We start from the raw sequence: 25,229 nt of genomic DNA, 5'->3' as shown, positions 1-25,229 counted from the left end.
TTGGGATTCCCCTTAAGGAAGCCGACCTGTGCACCGCACTTGGGTCCGGCGCCTCCGCCTTGGGTGGAAACCGCGACACACAACCTTACTGTGTGTCCAACAGCAACACGCAGCGACACCCTGTAAACTTCCACACGCCTGGCTGTCCCAGCGCAACGCAGGCATGGCCAGCAGGTGGTGCAGTGCTCAGAGCTGCTGTCCTGCAGTCAGCTAACTTGAGTTCCGGTCTCCAAGGTACTTTCCCTGACATGATAAGTAAAAACAACCCTGCTGCGCAAATGGGCAAATCAATGTAAGTGCCCTGTAATTGCAATTCACCTTGGAGAAAAGTGTCACATAAAACATCACTGTAAATGGAGTCATGCCAACGGTTCTAGGATTGAATCCCACCTCCTGCTGCAGGAACTTTGATCGAGGCACTAACCCTGAGCTGATACAGTACTAATGGCCTCGCTGTACAAATGGGTAAATCAGTGTACAAACCTCTCACTGTCAGCGTCCATAGGGAAGAAAGATGAGATAAATAATGATAACAATAATGACAGAGCGAAGCAGAGTCAGTTCTGTTTTAGCAGATAATTATCAGACCATAACCGAGTCCAGAGTCTAGGCTGCACGGCTCATCACAGCCCTATCAGCGGTAAAAGACGCAATAAACAGGTACTGTTTGCCGGATTATCTCGAGCTGCTTCACGGTGTCGCTCCATAAGCAGCTCTCGCTTCTGGCTGCACCATCACAGCATGGAGACAAAGCTCTTGCTGGTGCTCCTGCTTCTCGGTCCCGGTGCCGATGCCGGGGCCCACGACGGTCGAGGCGGGGGGCAGCAGGACTTCATGCTGCTTGCGGGGCCCCTGGGCGAGCGGCCGGCCGTAGGTCCGCTCCTGTCATCGGGAGGCGTCCAGCAGGACGTCCCGCTGTGTGAGAAGAGCTCTCCTGCGGAGTGGACACCTCACTTCGAGTACCTGCAGTCCAGGGGAGTGACGCATTTCAAAGTGCCCCTGTCCTGGTCTCTGCTGCTGCCCACCGGAGACCCCGAGCGCCCCCTGCGGCGCACCGTGGCGTGTTACCGCGCCCTGCTGGGGCAGCTGAGCAAAGCGCACCTCAAACCCCTGGTGGTCCTGCACGGTGCAGGGGTCCCGGAGCCCGTGGGAGTGGCCCCTGGGGGCTGGTACACCCACAGGGTGGTCAGCGCTTTCCAGAGCTACGCCGAGTTTGCCTTCGCGGCGTTCGGCGATCTGGTCGACACCTGGATCACGTTCAGCGATGTCCACGCGCTGCTCGAGGGGGGGGTCTCCCCAGCCCAGAGGACCACCATGCTGGAAAACATGCTCCTCGCTCACAGAACCACGTACCGCATTTACCACGGCCGGTTTCCCGGTAAGGGTCTTCGCAGCTCTTTCTTTACAAAGACAAATGACAAACGGGGACAGCAGGTGGCGCAGTAGTTAGAGCTGCTGCACGGAACTCAAAGCACCTGGGTTCAAATTCCATCCCTGCTGTAATGCCCTTTGTGGGGGTTCTTACCCTGATTTGATGCAATAAAAAAAGATACACTTAAAAAATATGGCTTGTACATGTGTGATCTTCTTTATTTCAGAGGAATTTTGTACAATTTTATGCAACATGTAAAACACGGGAAAAAACATCCATCACGGCCGTATCTGTCGCCCTTTGGAACTGTGACCTCAGGTCGTCACTTTCTTGCGATTAATGACCCTGATAGTGAGACGATGCGCCTGGCAGCTTCACTGCGCAGCAAAGTTCACTCGGAGCCGAGAGTCTCTGCTGTCTCTGGTCTGAAGGAGTTACCCAGAGTTCTGTGTGTGTCCCTCGGGGGAGGGGGGCACGCCAACATCTCTGTGTGCAGCAGCACTGAGACGTCCTTCTCTGCCCCTCTACGGCGCAATCCTACCGATGATGATGATGATGATGATGATTATTATTACTATTACTGACGACGCTTCCATCACACACATTCCTCCAGGGGGTCGTGTCGGACTTGGGATCGGCACCAGAGATGCGTCCATCCTTTTCCAGCATGAGGTCACCGGTGAGGTATGGACACTGGGACGCGAACAGGAAGTGCAGCAGATGCTCAAAACGTTGTGTTTGGATGAACGGAAAACGTCTTTCACGGGTTCTGCTCCTTCCGTGCGCTTTTCCCGCAGGCAGCGTGTCCCTCATCTGCCTCTGCGGTGCACATTACAAGCCGTACACACATACCGAGTGGACGTGCACATTGCGCTGCTGTCCTGCAGCGACACACTCACTGAATGCAGAGACGACCCTGGAGCAGCATGTTTATTAGTGTGACCAAGGACACCTGTTTACACTCAGTCTTGCTGCTTTTTCCCTCCGTGCTCGTGTTTGTGAGACGGGCACAAACAGACCCTCTCAGTGACACCGCTTTCATATTTCATATCATTGCACCTTGAAAGTGTGTCGTTCTGTATGTTGACTGTGCGAAGAAGCGGCTCCGTGTCAAACTCCTTGTGTGGCCGTTAAAGTCATCTTACAGCATCTTACTCTCCTGTGTGTGAATGCAAACATATATATACTATATCTGTACACACACACACACACATGTGTGAGATTAACACTGAACCTAGTTCATCTGCGCTCCGACAGGCGATCTCTGACTTCCTGTCCATCCAGCTCAAAGTGGACTGCACAGCCAACTCGGCTCTGGAGGAGCAACTGACACATCTGCAGGTGATCCTTCGTCACCGAAATCCAGGGAAACTCCTCCCTTGTCAAGTGTGTCCCGCACGCTGTGGCGTGGGCTTCTTCTCCTGTGGACGGACGGTCCATCTGGACCAAGAGTCCATGGGGGTGGACCACGAGTCCACTTCCTCCGCCCCGCCCTATTTCACTCACGTCGCTCTATGCAGCGGTCGCCTTAGCCGTGCACTCCTGTCTTTCAGGCGGGAGGAGACAAGGGGCCCCTTTTAATCTACCAGCTCGACGTCGAGGGATGTGCCTCGGAGCGCGGGGATGAGTTCGAGCCTCTCATCAGCATCCTCAACGGTGATTTTACCACCTCGGAAAGTGGTGTGTCGCTGAGCTGCGGTCAAAATGCTGTGTTTGACTGGGCTGGTGGAGGATCAGCTGAGTCATCACAGCCCAGACAAACACATGACTCCCTGATCCAGCAGCACTTCACCACGGTAATGACGGGTGTCCTCTGGCGTGTGTGCAAACCGCATGGATCTTCATCATGACGACACACAGCCACACGGCATCAGCTGATCAACAGTCTCAGCAATAAAGGCCAATAACTGAGGAACTTTGAATGAATGTAAACATGAACATCCAGGGAGTCACCCATCCTTGCATCCTCTTCCAATATCAAGTAACGAAGAGAAAAATCACTGCTTTTCTCTACAGCTGGTTAAAGGTGCCAAGTGTTTGCTTTAAAGCATTTTTTAAAATGGTATAATTAGTGTTTCTAAAAATATATTTTGATATATTTTCATTACATATTAAAGTTGCAAGATAGAGATGCATTATTTCTACTACGGGGGGTGTGGAGGGCAGTGGGTTTGGCCGGTGCCTGCTGTGTGGTGGGTCTGGGGTTTGAGTCCCGCTTGGGGTGCCTTGCGACGGACTGGCGTCCCGCCCGGGGGGTGTCCCCCACGCCCCACCCTGCCAGGCTAGGCTTCGGCTTGTCACGACCCCGCTCGAGACAAGCGGCTGTGGACGTTGTGTGTGTGTATTTCTACTATGTAATTTATAAATATAAGACGTGTCAAGGAATCGTTCAGCATATTGTTTAATGCACTCGCCTTGTATGATATTTTTGCAGCCCTTAAGAGAACAGAGCTGCAGGTCCTGGGCTGTGACATCGTTGATCTCTTTGACCAGCTAACTGCGGACACGGCCCCGAAAAGGTACTCGTTTGCATGAAAGGAGAAGATGTCGTGCATCACAAGCAAATGAAATTAAATGAATGAAAACCCTCCTTCTCTGTGTTTTACCTTATTGAAAAAGTCACAGTGAGACTGCAGAACAGTCATATACATATATACATACATATATTGTCATGCCCGCCAGCTCGGTAACAATCAACACCAGCAGCTGATCAGGGTCCGGGCACATAAAAGGGCAGCCCGGACCATAGGAAGCTGCGGAACCTTGTTCAGCCTCATTACTCACCCGCGCTTCTAGTAATTGCTCCTCGCCTCCTCGCCTCCTCGCCCTGCTCCTTGCCTCCTCGCCTCCTCACCCCGCTCCTCGTACTCGACTTCCCTGCTTGCCACAACTCCTTGCCCGTCTTCTGGATGACGTTTCTCGGATTCTCCCTTCGGACTACGTTCGCACATCGGTTTCTCTTGCCTGTCTCCTCGACCACGTCTTCTGGATTGCCCCTTGAACAACCTTCTTGTGCTCCGCACTTGGGTCCGGCACACCCGCTCCGGGGAAACACCGTGACATATATATACTACTGGTATTAAATTGTTCTGTTCCGACAGACATGTGACCTGCTTTCTCTGACCCCCAGACAGCTGGATCACTCCCGTTCTCCTTCCTCATACCAAAAGGTGTGGGAAAAGTTCAGCACCCAGTCTCCGTCAGAGAGAGACGACTTTCTGTGGGACTTGTTTCCAGAGGGGTTCCAGTGGAGCACGTCCAGCGAGGCCTTCAAAGTGGAGGGGGGCTGGGCTGAGCACGGCAAAGGAGAGACCATCTGGGACCGCTTTACCCACAGCGGGCAGGCGTTCGCCAACCAGACAGGTGACCTTGCCTGCGACAGTTACAACAAGGTCGACTACGACGCCTATCTCCTGAGGGGCCTCCTTGTCACTACCTACCAGTTCTCCATCTCCTGGGCCCGCGTCTTCCCGTCCGGCCGCCGCGGCAGCCTCAGTGAGAAAGGGGCCCGGTACTACGACAGGCTCATCGACGCACTCGTGAGCTCTGCCGTTCGACCGGTGGTCACCCTGCATCACTGGGACCTGCCTCAGGCGCTGCAAGACGACGGAGGCTGGAGCAACGCATCCATCATAGAGGCCTTCAGAGAATTTGCAGATTTCTGCTTCGCCAGGTATGGTGACCGTGTGAAGACCTGGAACACCTTCAGCAGCCCTTGGGTGATCAGCATTGCTGGGTATGGCACAGGGGAGCACCCTCCAGGTATCACAGACCCCATCATCAGCTCCTACCAGGTGGGTCCAACCATATGACTTGTCTCCACCACAGGCGAGACATCATACAGCGCAAAACTCTGGGCCTCAAGCATCAGCTTCAGTGTCCAAATTATGCCTTCAAGTTCATATTAAGGGGGGTGCAGTGGCGCAGCGGGTTTGGCTAGGTCCTACTCTCTGGTGGGTCTGGGGTTCGAGTCCTGTTTGGGGTGCCCTATGATGGAGTGGCATCCCGTCCTGGGTGTGTTCCCTCCCCTTCCAGCCCTGAGCCCTGTGTTGCCAGGTCAGGCTCCGGCTCGCCGTGACCTTGCTCGGGTCAAGCGGTTTCAGACTGTGTGTGTGTTCATATTAAGCAAAAGAAAGTTCACTCTGTGGGGCCTAAGGACTAGAGTTGAGCACCACTGGTCTAAAAAGGCCTCCTTTGCCATCTTCAGAGACAGAGTTCATACATGTTGTTTCATTTTCCTTCCCCAAGGTGACTCACAACATGCTGAAATCCCATGCTGAGGCCTGGCATGTCTACAATGACAAGTATCGTCAACAGCAAGGCGGGAAGGTGGGCATTGCCTTGAACTCAGATTGGGCGGAACCACAAGACCCTTCCAGGCCCCAGGACATATCAGCAGCAGAACGGTATCTACAGTTCATGCTTGGCTGGTTCGCCCATCCCATATTCGTGGACGGTGACTACCCACCATCACTGAAGAGCCAGGTTGAGCAGAAACGGCAGGAATGTCCCCAGGCCGAACCGGCTCAGCTCCCCACCTTCAACGAAATCGAGAAGAAACGGATCCGAGGAACAGCTGACTTCTTTGGACTGAACCACTACACATCCCGACTGGTCAATGATACCTTCGGAGGCTGCGTCCCAGGACCTCGTGGTGTGGGTGACTTCCAGGAGCACATTGACCCTGCCTGGCCACTTACCGCTTCAGAATGGATCCGTTCTGTCCCCTGGGGTTTACGCCGGTTGCTGAGCTTCATAGCTGCAGAGTATACGTCCATCACCAAGGTGCCCATCTACATCACAGGAAATGGGATGCCCACCCAGTTCGGCGGAGATGTGTTCAACGACACAGAGCGAATTCTCTTTCTCAAGAGCTACATAAATGAAGCGTTGAAAGGTCAGTCCTGAAAGACAGAGACAAGCTTTAGTCGCATCCGTTGCACCCCATCCAGTAGTTTTCGATAGTTACTTACGTATTCAGACATCTTGATACATTTTAAGGGTCACAGGCAAGAAATGGCTAGAGACAAAAGTGAAGATTGGTACCTCAGGTGGTTGAGTCTGATGTTGAATCAATCACCGTTGAGCTGCACTTTAACACATGTCTCTGGTTGCATTTAAACAGCTGTTCGCCTGGATGGAGTAGATGTCCGAGGTTTTACTGTGCAGTCACTCATGGATGGATTTGAAGGCCCACAAGGCTACAGTGAGAGGTTTGGTTTGCATTATGTCAACTTTGAGGACCCCAATCGACCGAGAACTCCAAAAGCGTCAGCTTACTTCTACTCCAAGGTTATTGAAAACAATGGCTTTGTGGGCCTGAGGGAGAAGATGGTGCTGCCAAAGCATGTACCTCAGCCCCGCACCACAAAGCTAGTCCGTTTGCCCCCTTCCGAGGTTCCCAGCAAATCCAAGGTTGTCTGGGAAAAATTTTCACACCAGTCCAACTTCGAGAGAAAGCTGTACCACTATGGCACCTTCCCCGAGGGATTCGAGTGGGGTGTTTCATCCTCAGCCTACCAGGTCGAGGGAGGCTGGAATGCTGATGGGAAAGGAGCCAGTGTGTGGGACACCTTTACCCACAAGCCGGGCAGCATTGTAAATAATGCCAATGGGGACGTGGCGTGTGACAGCTACCACAGAGCCGACGAAGACCTTTACATGTTGAGAGCTCTGAGGGTGAAGTCCTACAGGTTCTCATTATCCTGGCCCAGGATCTTTCCTGATGGTTCAAGAGCATCTCTAAACCAGCAAGGTGTTAACTACTACAACAAACTAATTAATGGTCTTGTTGCTTCCAACATAACGCCAATGGTGACGCTTCACCACTGGGACCTTCCTCAAGCCCTGCAGGACATTGGCGGCTGGGAAAATGTCTCCATGATCAACTACTTTGATGAGTTCTGCGATTTTTGCTTTGCCACTTTTGGAGACAGGGTGAAGTTTTGGATGACCTTCAATGAGCCCTATGTCATCGCTTGGGTGGCACATGGACAAGGGTTGCTCCCTCCCGGAATTAAGAATCCAGGTTATGCCCCTTACCAGGTGGCTCACAACCTCATAAAAGCACATGCCAAGGTTTACCACATATATGATGAGAGGTACAGAAAAACTCAGGGTGGCTTGGTCTCCATCAGCCTCAACGCTGACTGGGTGGAACCCAAGGATGTCGACGTCTTCCGAGAGGTGGCAGCTGCTGACCGTGCTCTGCAGTTTCGGTTGGGCTGGTTTGCTCATCCCATCTTTAAGAATGGGGACTACCCAGACGCCATGAAATGGATGGTGGGCAACAAGAGTGAGTTGCAGGGTCTACCAGCATCCAGGCTGCCTGCTTTCACGGACGAGGAAAAAGAATACATCCAGGGAACCGCAGATGTCTTCTGCATCAATACATACACCTCGGAAATTGTACATCACGTGACCAGCCTGCTCTCTCCTCCTTCCTATGACTATGATCAGGATGTCCGCGAAGCAGAGATGGATGACTCCCCGGCCACAGCAATGAAGGGACTCAGAGTTGTTCCTTGGGGTTTGAGACGACTCCTAAACTGGATTAAGGAAGAGTATGGGAACCCCGAGATTTACATCACAGAAAATGGAATGAGCACAGATTCCAAGACAACAGTTGATGATACAGACAGAGTCTTCTTCTACAAAACCTACATCGACGAAGCGCTGAAAGGTCAGTCATTTGCTGTGTTTTCCCCTTGCTGTTCAACACATAAGGTGTGTATTTCCATCACAAACTTGTTAATTGAATTTGGAGAGGCTGAAGGATCAGAACATGTAACTGAGACTGCTCCTGGAACGTGGCAGAACTCTGTGTCACCTTCATGGAACATTTAAATGATTCCTATACTGAAGAATGATGGTATACGTACTTCAATAAGATTATGTGCCATAACAATTATTCCAGTTCAGTAGGTCAGAAAGAGCTCCTCGCCTCCAGAACCACGTTTTCCATCATGACGTGAGCCGAGAGCTCGATGAAATGCACGTAGAGGAAACGGGGGCGGAAAACATGAACTGTCATCTGTTTCTTCTAGCCCATAATCTGGATGGAGTGAAGCTGAAAGGATACATCGCTTGGTCTCTTCTCGACTCTTTCGAGTGGCTCAACGGCTACAGCATTGGCTTTGGTCTCCACCATGTGGACTTCAACCACCCAGAGCGGCCCAGGACGCCGAAGCGCTCAGCCCATTATTACTATGATATCATGAGAAACAACGGCTTCCCCCTCCCTGATGAGGAAAAGCTGCTGTACGCGCGTTTCGACAAAGGCTTCGCTTGGAGCACATCTACGGCATCCTATCAGGTGCCCTCTCTACCTGCTTTCATCAGCTGGGCTAAGTGTATTCGCAAGCTGGTACGGGGAGGCAGCTGCTTTGAATCCTGCCTCGAGCTGTGGTACCCTTGAGCAAGGTACTTACCCTGAATTGCTCCAGTAAAATTACCCAGCTGTATGGATGGGTAAATAACTAAGTCCCTTTGGAGAAAAGTGTTCGATAAAAGAACAAACATAAATGTATTTGTGGATCATTTCAGCGCCTGCGGTCCTACAGGTTCTGAAATTACCTCGCAAACTGATTTAAACGTGAAGAAGTGGCTGTGACCGTGAAGCAACACCTTCAGCCGCAGCACACAGAGCACCGTGGAGCCGAAGCGGTTCCTGTTCCTGCTGTTAACCATGTACGCGCACTGTGGTCATTGTGAGCACCGGGTCGGTGACCTCACTGATATTCTCTTGATCGTCTCCCCACCGAAAAAGATCGAGGGAGGATGGAGGGCTCATGGGAAGGGCCTGAGCATCTGGGACAAGTTTGCTCACACTCCCCTGAAGGTGGGCAACGATGACAACGGGGACGTCGCTTGTGACAGCTACAACAAGATCCGAGAGGACGTGGCTGCCCTTCGGACACTCGGGGTGACGCACTACCGCTTCTCCGTATCCTGGCCCAGGGTGCTGCCCGATGGGACCACGGGGAAAGTCAATGAGGCCGGGCTGGACTATTACCGGAGCCTGGTGGACGCACTTCTGGCTGCCAACATTCAGCCGCAGGTGAGCGCGGTCGTGTCCAGGTTCCGACTTTTTCTAACCCTAACCCTAACCTCAGCCCTCTGTAATGAAAGGACAGCAGCAGAGGACTTCACAAATACACTCAGCTGCATTCGTACACGTACACACACACATAGAGGGAAGCTTTTATATAACAGCATTTGTTATGAAACAGGTTCATTCAAAGTGACTTACAGAGACAAACATGAGCTCATTGCATTGATGGCCGTGAACATTTCCAGTCCAGGTGCGCTGCTCCCACAGGTGACTTTCACACTAACTGTCACGTCTCTCCTCACAGGTCACCCTGTATCACTGGGACCTTCCGTTGGCCCTGCAGGACCAAGGTGGCTGGGAGAATGAAACCATCGTGCAGCACTTTAAGGAGTATGCTGACTTCATCTTCAGCCGTCTCGGAGACAAAGTGAAGTTCTGGATCACCATCAACGAGCCCTACAACGTGGCCCAGATTGGCCACGGCTACGGCACGGCCGCTCCAGGTACACACCGACCTTTCTGAGCGGGTCATCGGCAAGCGATAGGGACGTTGGCTCTCTAGTGACAAATTGCTGTGAACGTCCACCTGTGGCAGGTATCAGCTTCCGGCCGGGGACGCTGCCCTACATTGTAGGTCACCACCTGCTCAAGGCCCACGCGGAGGCGTGGCACGTGTACAACGACAAGTACCGCAGCAAGCAGGGCGGCGTCATCTCCATCACCATCAACTCGGATTGGGCGGAGCCCCGCAACCCCTACAAGCAGGAGGACATCGATGCGGCCCGACGCTTCTTACAGGTGGACACCTCATGTCATCAGTAACACCTGTCTCGCTATGTCCAGCCGCCCCAACAAACAGCAGAAACAAAAAATCCCTCATGTTTCGTCTCCTGTTTCACAGCCCTTGTGCTGTTTTGTGTCGTGAAACTCAGAATTTGTGCTGTTTTCACATTGAGTAAAATATCAATAATTTTCTCCAGGTTGCGTCGTTACCCAGCATCCCCAAAGTGGGGTTTGGACCCGAACCCGGGCGTGTTCTTTAGGGATGCATTTGTGTTCATTTGTGCCATCCACAGTACAGCTGCAGCTCTTTTTAAGATATTGTAACGACCTGCGTAACCCGGAATTTTGAGCGGGAAAATGTGTAAATAAATTGTAAATAGTTGAATTATGGGTAAAGTGGAATTGTGTTTAACCGTTGTAGGGACTTACGGGGAATATAAAGGGGTGACTGTGTTTGCCAGGGGAAAGGGAAAAAGCTTGAGGAGCATTAAGCAGGCGGGGAGGGTTGGTTACAGGTGCAGGTGCAGGTGCAGGTGCAGGTGCAGGTGCAGGTGCAGGTGCAGGTGCAGGTGCAGGTGCAGGTCCTTGAGGAAAAAGGGTCCTCGGCCCGAGAGCCCTATTTCCCTGTGTACTACTAACCATTTGTTATGACCAGTGCTGGTATGACCTTCTTCACCCCCTCCGAACCCCAAATGCTGTATGCTGTGATATTTATGTTCATTTGTAGAAGGTGATGTTTCACCTTAATTCTTTAAAGTTCCATGTTTCTCAGCACAAATCGGCAGTGCAGACAAACATGGGGGAGTTTTATTTTCCAGTGTGTGGTGTTTGGGGGAAAGTTTCACGCAGCTGCGTTTAGCAGAGCAAAGTAAAGGGGACTAACGCTCCACCGTCAGCGTCGTCTGTTCGTACTCAGGCTGTAAGGACTGTTTTGCTCATCCTCTTGCTCCCTGCTTTCTCCGGCCTCAAGTTCTACATCGGCTGGTTTGCTCATCCTGTGTTCAACGGAGACTACAGTGACGTGATGAAGACGGTCGTCAGAGAGAGGAGTCTCGCTGCAGGTCTTCCCAGATCTCGGTAACAAATCGTCTCATTTGCAACGAGCTCTCAAGGGGGCCGGGATATGTGGGGTTCTGTTGCCAGGGTCATGCGGACTGGTTGCCATAGCGACCGGCCTGTCGCTCTTCCAATCGGGGATGACCGCCTGCATGGCATCTTGGGAGTGGTTAGGGGTCAAGAGCCGGCTGGCCTGCGGTCGGAATGACAAAGGACTGCTCAGGTAGCGTAGAGACACTGAACTGCACTAACAGGTGAGGGAAAAATAACTCTTTGACTGTCATTATTTGGCGTGTGACACTTTTTGGCTTTGTACTGCTTGTTTTCTACAGTATGCTCCTTGCACTGCTTTATTTACCAGTGTAGAGCAGAGTCATTTTTACTGTATGCATTCAAGGAAAGGACCTTGATCAAGGGTGCTACAGTCAAAGAGGGGATTTGAACCTGAGACCTTCTGCTTGCCCAGTGTCTGCACTAACTAGTTGTCCATCAGCTGTTAAAAAGTTGAAAATCAAGAAACAAAATTAGGGGCGGCACAGTGGGTAGCACTAGTGCCTCACAGCTGGAGACTCTACATTGTCTTTAGTGTGTGTGTGTGTGTGTGTGTGTGTGTGTGTGCGCGCGCGCCCGCTCTGTAACACTGACCCAGTATTGAACAAGCGGTTCATCGATAGCAAACAAATGAAAGAAATAAAATTAATGAGCAACGAAAGTACAATTCAAACTGAATTTCACAAACATTCCAAACTGCCTTTCATGCAGAATTTTGGTAACAAACAAACAAACAAAATGACGCCTTTTGCTCTTTACAGACTCCCTGAGTTTTCCGCAGACGAGGTGCAGAGAATCAGAGGAACCTACGATTACTTTGGCTTCAATCACTACACCACCGTCCTGACCTACAAACTCGACTACAAGAACCTGCAGCACTACGACGCAGACAGGTGAGCTTCCATTTACGTAGGTGTGTGTGTGTGTGTGTGTGTGTGTGTGTCTCTGCCGTGTCTCTGCTGTGTCTCGCTCCCTTCCTATTCCGCGTGTGAGGAGTCTGCTCCTTTCGGGAACAGGAACTTCACCACGATGCACTGTTACCGAAACGATTCCTGATCCTCCCTCAAGGGTCCAACAGCAGGGTCATCCTGGGGGGTCCCCAGTGCACCGCGTGCTCAATTTTGTCACGTGACTTTGTGTTGCTGAATCGCAGGGGCGTCGCCACCGTCACGGACCCCAGCTGGCTGGACTCGGGGTCCTTCTGGCTGAAAGTCACCCCCCACGGATTCCGGAAAATCCTCAACTTCATAAAGGAGGAGTACGGCGACCCTCCCGTTTACATCACGGAGAACGGCGTGTCGGAGCGCGGCCCCGTCCACCTGAACGACGTCCGCAGGATCCACTACTACAGGAATTACCTCAACCAGGCGCTGAAAGGTGCAGCGTGGTCCTCTCACTCTCTGTGATAAAATCGCTCCGCACGTTCACCCCGCGGCGCCTCACAACTGCTCGCTCCCCGAACCCGGAACCACAGGCACAACAACCCGGTTCCGAGCTCCACAGTGCGACAAATGCGACAAATCCCGCCTCCGACCCTCCCCGTAAACACTGCTCCTCATCAGTGCGGGGAGGTGGGCGTGGCCATGGTGTTGAGAGCCACACGCTGCCGTGAGGATCACTGAATATGAATCCATAAGGAATATTAATGTCTGTTCGCCAGGCCTCTGCGCCAAGTCGACGGCTTCGGCAAGATGGTAACCCTGAGCGTTCCTGTTTCAGCCAAGGTTCTCGACAGCGTCGATATCCGCGGCTACACGGCCTGGACCCTCATGGACAACCTGGAGTGGGCGACGGGTTTCGCCGAGAGGTTCGGCCTCTTCTACGTGAACCGCTCCGACCCCACGCTGCCCCGCGTGCCTAAGGAATCCGCCGCTTACTACGCCACCGTCATCGCCTGCAACGGCTTCCCTGACCCGGCGCTGGGTCCCGACCCCTGCCTGACCCCGGAGCCCGAAGGTATCGGGACCCCGCAGACACTCCATTCTTTCATACGATTTTACACTGGTTTACACTGCGCTGGAAGCTACAGTAAAAGGTTACAGTGTTTGACAGGTATGACCTCGTACCGCTGAGAGGCTCCGAAAAGGTGCCCCAACATTCCAGAATGCGACCTAATTATACACACACACACACACACACACACACACACACACACACACACACACACAGGTTCAGGAGGACTTGCTGGACAATTCTTGCTGAAATGCAGCTGATGACCTTGTTCTAGTGAAAACTGGACACAGCCGGTATTGAGTGGGGTCCAGTCCCAGTCAGTCTCATGTCACAGGCAGTGTCATTTACCATCAGCATTTACCATTGTCTCACCCCCCCAACAGAAACAAGCACCCCCCCCACGACCTCGCCCACCCCCGTCCAGGGAGTGAAGTTCATGGGAGGGGAGATGTCGCCCCCTGATGCCGAGGTGGCCCTTTACATCCTTTTCAGTCTCTCCCTAGTCGGTGCCGTCCTGCTTGTCCTCATGTCCTACAGATACTGGAGGGGGACAAACAGACGCAAATGGGTCAGAGCAGAGGACTGAGCCACGGTCAGGAGTGTACTCACTATATACTCGCTATGTTCTCACTGTGTACTCACTATGTACTTACTGTATACTCATTGTGTACTCACTGTGTGCTCACTGTTGACTTAAACTGTGATTAAACAGACAGACAAACGACTGTGTTCCTCACACTTTGTCACCAGAGGTGTGTAGAGTAACCAAACACACTACTCAAGTAAAAGTACTGTTATGAAAAAAATAATAATTTTTTTAAAAGTACTCGTCCAAAAATGTACTTGAGAAAACTACTCAAGTACGGAAGTTTCTGTAGTTTCCTTGGTGATAATACAAGTGTCACAGTTACCTTTTACTGTTGTGAAGCAGTAGAGACGCTGAGAGCCGCAACGAGAACTTTTAACTCGACTTTCCAATGACTCAACCTGCCTCACAGGTAAAATTGGGGTATTTTCAAGACTAATGAAATAAAACTTGAAAACAATCAACATTCTGCTAGAGATCAATATTCACATTATTCACATGATGCTTTTCGTCAGAACAGCTTCCATTGTGAGGTTTGTGCACTGAGCTACTTACAGTGATTTACCCATTTATACGACACGTCGATTTTTACCATTTCACAGCTGGGTAAATACCTCCATCAAGGGAACTACAGCGGAGGTGAGAGCTCTAACCTATACTCCCAACCAGACTGCTGAGCTCCTCCAGCTCCCCCTGCTTGCTGGTCCCACACACAAGAGGTCCAACATGAAAGGGAGGAAAGTTCTCAGTTCTGGCCCAGTTGGTGGAATGAGCCCCCTCTGTCACTCAGAACTGCTGAATCCCTCTACATTCAAGAAGGTTCTCAAACCACATCTTTCTCAGACTCACTTCTCTCCAGAGCTCCTGTCTCTTGGATAAATTCTCACCGTGTTGTTTGTCACAATTTCCTGTCTTTCCCTGTCACTCCGCATGCTGCTGCTGCTACTTATGTTCTCGTTGTACTTTTGCTCCTCCCAGTTCCAAATGCCTTTGGAGCAATGAGTGGAGTAAATGGAAGTACAAGTAACAGAGTAAGTGTCAGTGTAACTCATTACTTCCCACCTCTGAGAACTTCATTGTGCTGCTTCTCTGCAAGCGAGAGGGAGGAGCGCAGCTCTTGGACCCGTGTCCAGGACAGGTGTCCACTGTCCACCCGGCGTTCGCTGCCCCTCCCTGTCCTGACTGTGCTTGAAAAGGGAGAATTACAGTTTCCGGTTCAGCGCTTTGCAGTCGGCCTCCTGTTTTTACTGAACACACTTTGTTTTTTTCACATTACAGTGAAATAAGAAGCCAACTGAGTGATTCGCTGCTGTCACTTTCTGCTCACTAGGGGGCGATATAGGCTCAGTGTCCATGCTGAGCAGCACCAGTCTGGTTTGCCAACAAAGGAACCAAAACACGTTCCAAAATTTTCCCCAGCTCACCTTTCTCCATATTGTCTTTGTTTCTGAACAATTCACTCTTATCTTAGCGTCCATGACAACTCTGGACGCCCTCGTGCGCTGGATGGGCCAGCGACTCACTCCTTTCCCCCTCCAAAGCTGCGTGGCGCTTGGAGGCTCAGGGCAGGACCGTGTTCCAGAAGGAGCCATTTCTCCCTGGAGCTCAGACCTTTTCTGTCCCCCTGGCGTGAACCACAAAGCACGCCAGCAGCAGTGGGGGCTCAGAATCCTGCGGGCTGCAGCACCTGGAGATCATGTCCATCTGAAGCAGGAGCCTCCATCACTGCGTCCAGCTGGACAGGCATCTGGAGACGTCTCCATGTGGCATCACAGCTCCTCTAATTCCCAGAGGAAGCCAAAATGTTTGGATCAGAGGCCTGTTTCAGGGGTCTCAGGCACCACTGGTATTCAAACCCATGAGGTCCTTCACCCAGCTGACCTGCAGCACCAGGAGGTCTTGAGCTCTCAGTCGCCTCGTTGCCCAAAGGGTTTTTGTTCGAACGGCTGCGGGACTCCGGCGCTGAATGATTCATGGTTGTGGATAACATGGGTCATGTGACGCGGGGATCTGAGGAGCGCCGTTCTGGGGAGGCCTCCTCGAGCATCTCCGATGGAGCACTTCCACCCGGTCACCATGGCAACGCTCCTCCTTAAGGGAAATTCACCTCCATCGTCCAAAAAACTTTGACAGGTTGCAGCGCTGCGATGCGGCGGAATCCATCAATAATGGATCGCAGCTCCTCCTCTAGCGAGCGCCTAAATACAGGGTGTCGTTCTTCGGGGGGAGCAACTGCCGATTTGGCTGAACCAATGACAACGTTCGCTGGACAAATACGACACATTTGCTCGTTGAATTGAAATATTATGGTATATTGGCGTCTAGTTATGGCTGTTCTTCATTCCTCTCCCAAATGGGAAGAGAAGAATGTGAAATCACCCCCATATTCACACTTCACTGCTTCCATATCATTGAGGGTTTGTGTGTGTGTGTGTGTGTGTGTGTGTGTGTGTGTGTGTGATGGGGGAGGGGGGCCACATCCCAGATATAAAGAATAAAAGAACAGATGAATCACCCATGTTTCCCAGAATGCCATCTGCTTTTCACCATCGACTCTCCAAGGGCTCCAGCAGGTGGGAGGAGCTCTGTGTTACATTTACATTTACAGTTTTTCATTGATCAGACACTTTTCTCCAAAGTGATGCACAGCTCAGAGTAAACAAACATCAACAGTAATGGATAAAGAGCTGTAGACACACACTCAAAGGACTATGGACACACAGCTTGTGTGTGTGACACCACCATGTTGCTGGTTCACATCCCTCCAATAGCTCCTATGGGAGTGACATTTAAATAGCAAATACATAGATGATCACAGCAGATGGTGTTGGACTCCTTGATGGAGACATCAGATGGTCAGGAGAGAAGTGGCTGTGAAGGACATGGGTTCAAGACCCTTCTTCGGTGTGGGAGAAATTCTGCAGCTCTGAGGGACACAGGCTTCCAACACATTGGGGATAGAACTGAGGAACTTCAAACTCCTGAGAGTCACCTGCTGAAGGTGGGCAGTGATCCTATGCTCTAGATACTGACGTTCACAGTCTTCCCATGTGTTCAACTCCATTGTAGTCGTCCCATCACACTTTACACACAGTTGTGTGTTTTTCTCCATTTATGAAAGAATATTGAATATTGCAGGAAATATTACCGTGAACACGGTGCAGGAGAGCCCATGGAAAAGAGACATAAAGCCAAGGGGGGACTGAAAAATCGTGTGAATTTGAGTACGAGTGCAGGGCAGCACCTTGACCAAAGCGCAGTTTGCATGTGTCTCTCTCTCTCTCTCTCTCTCTCTCACACACACACACACACACACACACACACACACACACACACACACACACACACACACACACACACACACACACACACACGGGGGGGGGTTTCTGAGCAGTTAATGAGAGACCCAGGAAACGAGCGCTCGCTCCTCTCTAATAATGGCGGCTAATTTGAACACCTGCTCCTTGACGGCAGGGTGGGGTGGGGGGACACCGCCCCCCGCTCTGAAGGAGGCGATTTCCCAGGTGTGCAGCGCTCACTGGTGGCGAATGTGTGTGTGGCGTCTGGCCACAAGTGCGCGCTAATCACATGCTTTCTGACATCATTCAATGCAGGAGCTGCGGAGCCCATCCTGGAGGTGCAGGGTGCGAGACAGGGTACATCCTGGACAGAGACACTTCTGACATTTTACCACAAAAAGTTACTTTAACTGTGTAGGTCACTTTGGTGAAAAGCATCAATTAAATAAAAAAAAATAATAATCATGAATCAGCTTTTGAATTGTGATTTTAGATCAGCCTCAGTCAAGGGTTGTGATTGGCTAAGGTCATAAATGTGAGAGAAAGCAAGAGGTTTATTATTATTTCTTTACTGATGTGTTCACCCAAGGCAACTGACCGGTTGCCCAACACCATGAGACTCAATGGGGGGGGGGTGTTGAAGGATTCTGCTTTCTTTTTTGATCCCTGATAATTCCGATTATTCCCGATGCTGTATTTCCATTAGAGAGGAAGCCTCTTGGCAGAATAAACACACGAGGGAAAAACACGAGCTGTTGCTGCAGGAAGGGCCAGAAAGCAGTGCGATAGCGTGCGGTGGGGGGGGACTGCGGTGCCGCTGAGCGGCAAACAGGTGATGGGACACGCCGGGCCTCCCAGCAGGTGCGACTCGTGCTCAAAACGCAACTTCGCCTTCCGGTCACCGCGCTCCTCTCTTTCTCTGCCTGCGTCTGCTGAGAGCTGCAATATGAGAGCGTAATAAAGAAGTTCACGTAAGGACAGATGGGAGGGAAACGTCACAGAGTCGGGCTCCGCGCTGAGAGCCGAGCTCATGGGCCTCAACCGAGTGAAAGAGGAGCCTTCAGGGGAAAAGAGCGAGAAAAAAATGCTCTTATAGGTGGATTTGGATTTGATGAGCTTCTGCTCCAGCAGCCCCCAGCTGGCAAAACACACACACACTCACACACTCACACACTCACACACTCACACACACACACACGCACGCCTTCCCGCACCAACAGACAGACCCCTGGAGGAGGCCCACAGGGACACTCCAGAGGGGACACATCGGCACCACTTTGCTCCCCGTGACGTCGAGGCTGAAGGATGTGCCTCCCCCCAGCGTGCGTGTCCAGTCCCCCGAGAGCTGCTGGCGCCTTCATTTCACCCCTCGACATTTTCCCGTCGTCCGGCAGGAGACCTTGTCTACCGGGAGTGACGTTGACTTGGGACGGATTCCTCTGAAGGACAGAAAGGCCCCTGGCGGCACTGAGAAAGTCACTTCCTGCTCAGACAGAGAGGATTCGGAGCTGTGAGGAGACACTGTGCCCCCCTGGAACCTCTGTCTCCATAACTGTTTCATTATGATTTCTTACCAGTACAGTCTTGCTTTTCTTCAGTCATCTCATCCCTTTGTCCACTCTGTCGCCCAGCATTTACTCTTGCTTTGAAGCCGCTTACACCGATTTACCCATTTTTACAGCAGTTTCACTTTTACTGCACCAGCTCAGGCTCAGTACCTTGATCAAGGGCACTACAGCAGGAGATGGGATTCAAACCCCCGTCCCTCAGGCTCCAGGTGACGGCCCTGCCCGCTACGCCTCCTGCCGACCCAAATACTGTAACACACGTGTCGGTTTGTTTGTGTCGGGAAACAGAAAACATGTCTGGGCACAAGTGCAGCGCAGAGGAAGGTGTGACACTAAGTGTGTAATTACCGTACCATGTAAATGATGTAAAAACTGGGGAACAGCTGTGCTGCCGGTCGTACGTGTGATCGCGACGCTTCGGCACTGACGTACACAAAACACACCTCGAAGACACACGCTTGTTATACAAGCAAGGCATCCCGGTTCATCCAGGGGGTTTAAATGTACGGGCACAGTTACGCAAGAGCTCTTAATCCTCCGTTACTATGGATACAGGAGGCCCGACGGGTTTCAGTGGTGCTCCAAGAAAAGAATGACTTTAAGATGTTATTTGCACAAAAGAGCGTCGCCGCGGTGCCAATGCGCACTTGGGTTTTCGCTGGATTACTAGTGTTCTGGGCGTGAAGAATTCATTCACCACCATGACTATAGTAACGTTACTGTGTTACTTCCACATGGCGAGTTCATTGATGGCTCCACACTCTGGATTTTTTTAGCGTTGTGTTACCAGCTGGATGGTTTTTCATACGTGAGTTGAAGGGAAGTAGTTACCTTTGAATATAAATATTTACTCTGAGAACACACACACACGTACGTGTAGACGTTTTAATTAGTGTTACTATTATTATATTAGCGTGATGTGAAACCACAACCGTTCACTTAGCAACGCTGGACAAACGTGGCTGCTAAACAAACCATAATAACAGTCATCATAACAAGGGGTGGTGGCTCGGCAGGTAGCGCACGTTCATACAAGGGCGTCATTTTTACTGTATCGGTTCAGGTGAATTACCTTGATCAAGGGTATTACAGCAGAGTGGGATTCGAACCAACTGCCTTTCATTACAAGGTGGCAGTTCTAGCCAATGTGCCACATGCTGCACCATAATTTCTTCCTGGGGATCCTGATGCCTTCTTGAGAGATGTTACTGTGAGACAGACCTCTGGGTGCCTGGAGACGCTGAGTCGTGACTCTCCGCCGTGTTGTTGGGTCCAAATCCATCAGGGGAGCGCTCTCTGTGTTCTGCTGTGACCGCACACCTCTCGCTGCACAGCGAACTCTTGGTTATGCGCCCATCTCGTTGTGTTCTTCCCCACGGGGGGCTGGGATCCGAAAATGAAATATAAGAGACATGGGAAAACACACTCGATAAGATTTGAGCGCTCCAGGAGACGGGACCCATTTCCTCCCGCTGGACACCGGGGATGAGGAGCGCAGACACACTTGGCTGGCCACATGTATCGTGTCACACACACACTCCGAACGCATACAAACACAAACACTGAACGCACTCAGCTGTACCCAACGTAACATATCTGTGTTACTCGCCCGGCAGTGCTGCTACTAAGAGACGCGGCGAAAGAGCCAGGAGAGGTTTCTCGTGGTGTCAGCGGTGGGATCGTCGGCAGTGAAGTAGTAAAGGTTCCAAAGTGTGTTTTACTCAAGGTGGAGAGTGGTGTAGGAGCACACTGAGCACTTTGGTAAACGCCGTATGCCGTATCCGTTCCCGTCGTCCCCCAACTTATTTAGGCACTGTAAGCAACACCTTTGGCGCTTTGCGGGCTGCTGCACTTTGTCCTCACTTGTAGACAAGCCCCTGGGAAAAGAACTTCGGCCATCGCCGCGACGCGAAGGTGTCACTGCCGCTTACGGCAGGGTATCGGCGTGCATTAACCATTTCTGAAGGCCGTCATTTGCCCGCCGCTGTTCTGACCGTCCCGCCGTTAGATCTTCATTAAGGGATTGTTGGGCCTCAGAGAGCCGCCACCGCCGCCACCACCGCCACCGCCTCTTCGCCGTGATTTCTCTCAGTTGAGGAAGAGGCCGTGGCTGCAGTTGGTGCAGTTTCCCATTAATGTGAAAACAGAGGCGCTCCTGTTGCCTGTTCCCTGAGCACATCCAAGAGCCACGTCCACCGCGTCGTTTGGAACCAATCGGCGGTTTGCGCAGACGAGCCACAGGCCCACATACGGTACGACTTCCCTTTGATTTACCACACTGTCAGGAGACTCTGAAGGTGCCGCCAGCTTTGTTACTGCGGTTTGACTTCTCGTCGTGCTCACTGACGTGCACTGTCCTCCTACAGCCGGAGCTCACGAGTGCGGCGCCTGGGTAGGAAATGCAGTCCCACAGATTACCGTGAGAAAGTGCCACAAGGCCCTGGAGAGCTGCAGTGCTGCAAAAATGACAACACGCATTTTGCAAGGTCAACCAATACCTCATTTACCACAGTGAAATTACTACCTTCTGCAGGTTTGCATGCTCTCTCGCGTGTCAGTGTTTCTGCACTTGCGCTTTAAAGGGTCCCCAGGAGCGCAGCTTTCGGCACCTTAAGTGAAATGCTTGCTTCTGTATCGGGTGCGACGTTGAGCTCGTGACCCTGAGTGCAGGGTTCCCATCCCATCTGAGCGGGAACGCCTTCCTGGTTGCAGGGGAGCCTGGTTTCCCGTCCCAGGTGCTCACCGCCTCCCTGCCTGCACGTCGAGCACTCAGCGACTTCGTGTCGCTTTCTGATCTCGAGATGTGACGTTTTCTCATTTGTGCAAAGTCGAGCGAAAGAAAAGGGCAGGAAGGGAGAAGCGTTGGCCGGTTAGCAGAACGGTGCGGAGAGACGAGTCGCTGCTGACACACGAGTGGTGGGAAGAAGGGCGAGTCGTACAGAAGGGCTCCGGATGCGTCTCACCTCCTTCGACGCGTGTGCTCAGCGGTCAGGGCTTTGTCGCGGGGCCCTCCGATCCAGCGCCCGCCTCCCTTTCTCGGTACAAGGGCAACATCTGTCCAATGAGCTTCTTCTAGAAAATTGCCTTCAAGCGCTCAGAACGCAATGAAGCGTCCTGAAGAGAAAGAGTGTGTCCAGTCCTCAGAGCTCCGTCTTCGCGGAGTTTATTCCAGTGAAAGACGGGAGAAGAGTCCCGGGTTCGAGTCATCGGTCCTGCTGAATTTGCCTTGATGAAGTTACTTCCAGAACTGCAGAAACTCGGTCTACATTCCAGAAGGGTCTGAAAACTCACCTTTTCCGGACTCACCTCGCCCAAGATCTCTCCAGCTCATGTATGGTGTAAATGTTCATGCGCCGTGACTTTATGATCATCCCCAGATAAGCCTTTACACAGCCGCCACTCCGGCATTGTGTGTGATTGTTTGTGTACCTTATAAAAAATAAAAGAATTTGTAGGAAGGTGATTAGACTTCATCTATCCTGCATTTTATGAAGCTACTCATGACGTGAGATGAATGTTGGTTCATATGGTGCAAAGAAACAAACTAACTATATGCTTTAGAATCATACGTCTGCATCCAAGTGCCTCTTCCTGCTCATGTAATGAACACATTGTATTTTCCATGAGATGTTCGTCGCTTTGGAGAAAAGTGTCTGATAAATGAACACATGTAAATGTAAAGGTAAATGTACTTATCCTGGGTGAATATAGTAAACTTTAGCCAGACACTTAGAATACAAACCTGATTGGGAGTCACTTTGCAGAACATGGTGCAATACAGCGATTTACCATAAAGTGTCACACTGAGGGGAGCGCGGTGGCGTGGGTTGGACCGGGTCCTGCTCTCCTGTGGGTCTGCGGTTCAAGTCCCGCTTGGGGTGCCTTGTGATGGACTGGTGTCCCGTCCTGGGTGTGTCCCCTCCAGCCTTATGTCCTGTGTTGCCAGGTTAGGCTCTGGCTCCCCGTGACCCTGTACGGGGGCAAGTGGTTCAGAAAGTGTGTGTGTGTGCGCGTGTGTGTCGCGCTGAAGAAACTGGTGACAGGTGCTGTGATCTAGCACAGAATGACTATGTTTACCATGTTAAACTCCTGTGTGTTTGCATACATAGAGCATATACACATCGGTAGTGTCTCTCTTTCTCTGACAGACACACACACCAAAGAGATGATTCGATTTTTGGAGAGAACTCCCAGAGCTGCTTTAACCTCAGCAGCACTTTTACTGCATCGTTTTAGAGAAAAAGTTTAACATCTGGGAAAGAGGAACATTTTGTAACATTTCACACACACACACACACACACACACACACACACACACACACACACACACACACACACACACACACACACACACACACACACACACACACACACACAGCAGCACAAGCTGAAGCTCCGCCCACGGCCGTACGGGAAAACACATCGCGTGGCGGAACGTGTCAGTGCTCGATCGAGTCCCACCGAACACCGGACACACAGCACTGACCGCCTGCGCTCCCCGGACGGACCCCCTGCAGCGGGGACTCGATCGCGGCGCTCGACGACTCCGGAGAAAAGTGACGCGTTTCGGACGGAGCGGAGAGCGCAGATCCTGAGGTGTGTGTGTGTGTGTGTGAGAGAGAGTGAGTGAGATCGGTTGGCGTTCTGCAGATCGATGCTGTCAAACTTGCAGTTAATGTCCGAACACAAGACCGTCTCTCATTCTGGACGTTTCCAGTGACCGCGGTCTGACCGAGCGCTTCAGTAAAGCGCCTTTTCTGCCTAAAGATGATGATGATGATGATGATGATGAGCTCCTTTTCATCAGAGGACCGAGCAGCATCTGACCTGCACTGAACTTTCACTTTCAAAACCTGGAAAGTAATCCTTAAATAGTAAAAATAAGTCATCATTTGATTCGTGTGATGTGTGTTATAGTAACATTCATCATTTTTGTGCGATACTCATACTGCATGTAAAACAGTGGGGAAAGTCATCATTTATGTGTGGTGCTGTGTGTAAAATGGTAAAAAAAAAGTCATCTCCCTGCATGATGCTGCGTGTTAAAAGCCCACTTGCTGACCCCGCTTTCTGATGATGCTGCAGCGGGTGTCAGTCTTCATCATAACATTGCTGGTCTCCCACCGCAGACACACCTCTGGCTCCTGAAAAGGTGTGTTTGGCTTTTCTGTGGCGGCGCTTTCCCGTCTTTCGCTTTCCGCACGACACCTGGCACATATTTCGCTCTACAGGAAGAGCCTTTGGAGCATCGGGGTCTCACCTCGACAGCAGAGTCCGCTTCACTTCCCCACCTTCCGCTCGCTGTTTTTCCTTACAGCGATGATGTCATTTCTGGGGTCAGGAGGTGTGCGGAGCCACATGAGTTATCGAGTTATTATGCCACAGTCGACTCACCGCGTTGTTGTTTTGAAGCGTAATACACCACAAACACGATTTGTCCACGTGTTGAAGCGGTGTAATGAAACGTTTGTGTTCGTAAGTCGCTGAAGCTGATGGCTGATTGCTGCCAACCTTCACCTTTACGGTTTTCTGAGCAGTTTATGAAGGAAGTGCGTTTGGACTGAAAGCCTCTACGCTCTTTTTCCTAGTCTTGCATTCTGAGCAAAATCTTGCGACCCAGTCGCCATTCTAAGCGCACTCCTTCTGCTGACGGCAGCGTTCTGCTGCTCTGCTGGACCTCCTTAGAGTGTCGTTAGATGACATCTCATCACCCAAGTGACTTAGGCACTCTTCCCCACACAGATCTCCCTTCCTTCCTTCCCTTTACACTTTGTGGATTTAGACAGTCGCGGCACTGAAACCTTTCGCTTGTGGAGGACATGTGAGCTCTAGGTACCCTGCTCACCGGTGCTCTTTGTACCTTACAGCACCTCGTTATTCTGTAGCCCAAGTGCCGACAGCTCAGACATGTTCCTGGTTACACTTCCAGTACAAGATAATGTCAAAGCAGCTTTCTGGCTCCGAGCGCCACGGACTCTTTTGGAAATGCAGGGCGCCCACGCTTTCTGCGTTTTGGAACCAGTGTCTGCAGCAGACTGCGTGGTGTTCTGAATGGGTTCTGCTTCCTCAGGGGTGTGAAAGGCTGCCCCTGCTGAGTTATACCGTTGCCAGGTTACGGTGCCTCTGGACGCGAGGCCGGGCTGGGCCTCGGCGCAAAGTTGTGAGCGGTGAGGAGGGGGCACTCTGGGACTCGGCTGTATCGTGACTAGAGGCTTCAGCACTGAGTTGCTCCATTAAAATGATCTGCTTCGTCTTTATCGGAAGCAAAGGACAGCTGTGCAGTTCGTTCGCTCGAACGCGTGGCCATTCTCAAAATTCGGCCCCACGCATTACAGCGATATTTAGGGAAGGAGGCTCGAGTTACTCTCCAGACAGTAGTATTCTGAGGACAGGGCTGAACCCTCTCCATTATTGCTCTGTGTCTCTCTAGCAGCTGTCGGGGGGGCGGCATCTGTTGAATATGTGGGCGTCCCTGGGATTGCGGTAATTTCTGTTTGTCAACGATGCC

At 51.5% G+C, this 25,229-nt stretch overlaps 2 protein-coding genes across 2 annotated transcripts in view; both read left to right on the top strand.

The window, feature by feature from the left end:
• Positions 1–741: 741 nt before the first annotated feature.
• LOC108928209 (lactase-phlorizin hydrolase) lies at positions 742–13,854 on the top strand. The gene is given in 18 exon segments (XM_029256925.1): positions 742–1,378; positions 1,986–2,056; positions 2,630–2,723; positions 2,936–3,028; positions 3,807–3,891; positions 4,079–4,087; positions 4,503–5,166; positions 5,621–6,269; positions 6,498–8,054; positions 8,419–8,687; positions 9,141–9,431; positions 9,730–9,928; positions 10,021–10,223; positions 11,179–11,285; positions 12,077–12,208; positions 12,469–12,692; positions 13,035–13,271; positions 13,652–13,854. Coding segments are annotated over 18 exon segments (5,724 nt in total).
• A 9,275-nt stretch (positions 13,855–23,129) lies between these two features.
• LOC108928218 (histone deacetylase 4-like) overlaps positions 23,130–25,229 on the top strand; it is a 57,559-nt gene continuing 55,459 nt past the window's right edge. The window contains exon 1 of the mRNA XM_029256907.1: positions 23,130–23,317. The gene's annotated coding sequence lies outside the window, so the exon portion shown is untranslated. The remainder of the gene's footprint in view (positions 23,318–25,229) is intronic.

The sequence above is a fragment of the Scleropages formosus genome, chromosome 12, assembly GCF_900964775.1.
Source record: "Scleropages formosus chromosome 12, fSclFor1.1, whole genome shotgun sequence".
In the NCBI taxonomy this organism is placed as follows: Eukaryota; Metazoa; Chordata; class Actinopteri; order Osteoglossiformes; family Osteoglossidae; genus Scleropages; species Scleropages formosus.
Note: the sequence above shows the minus strand (reverse complement) of the source record. Positions and strands in the feature narration are given on the sequence as shown.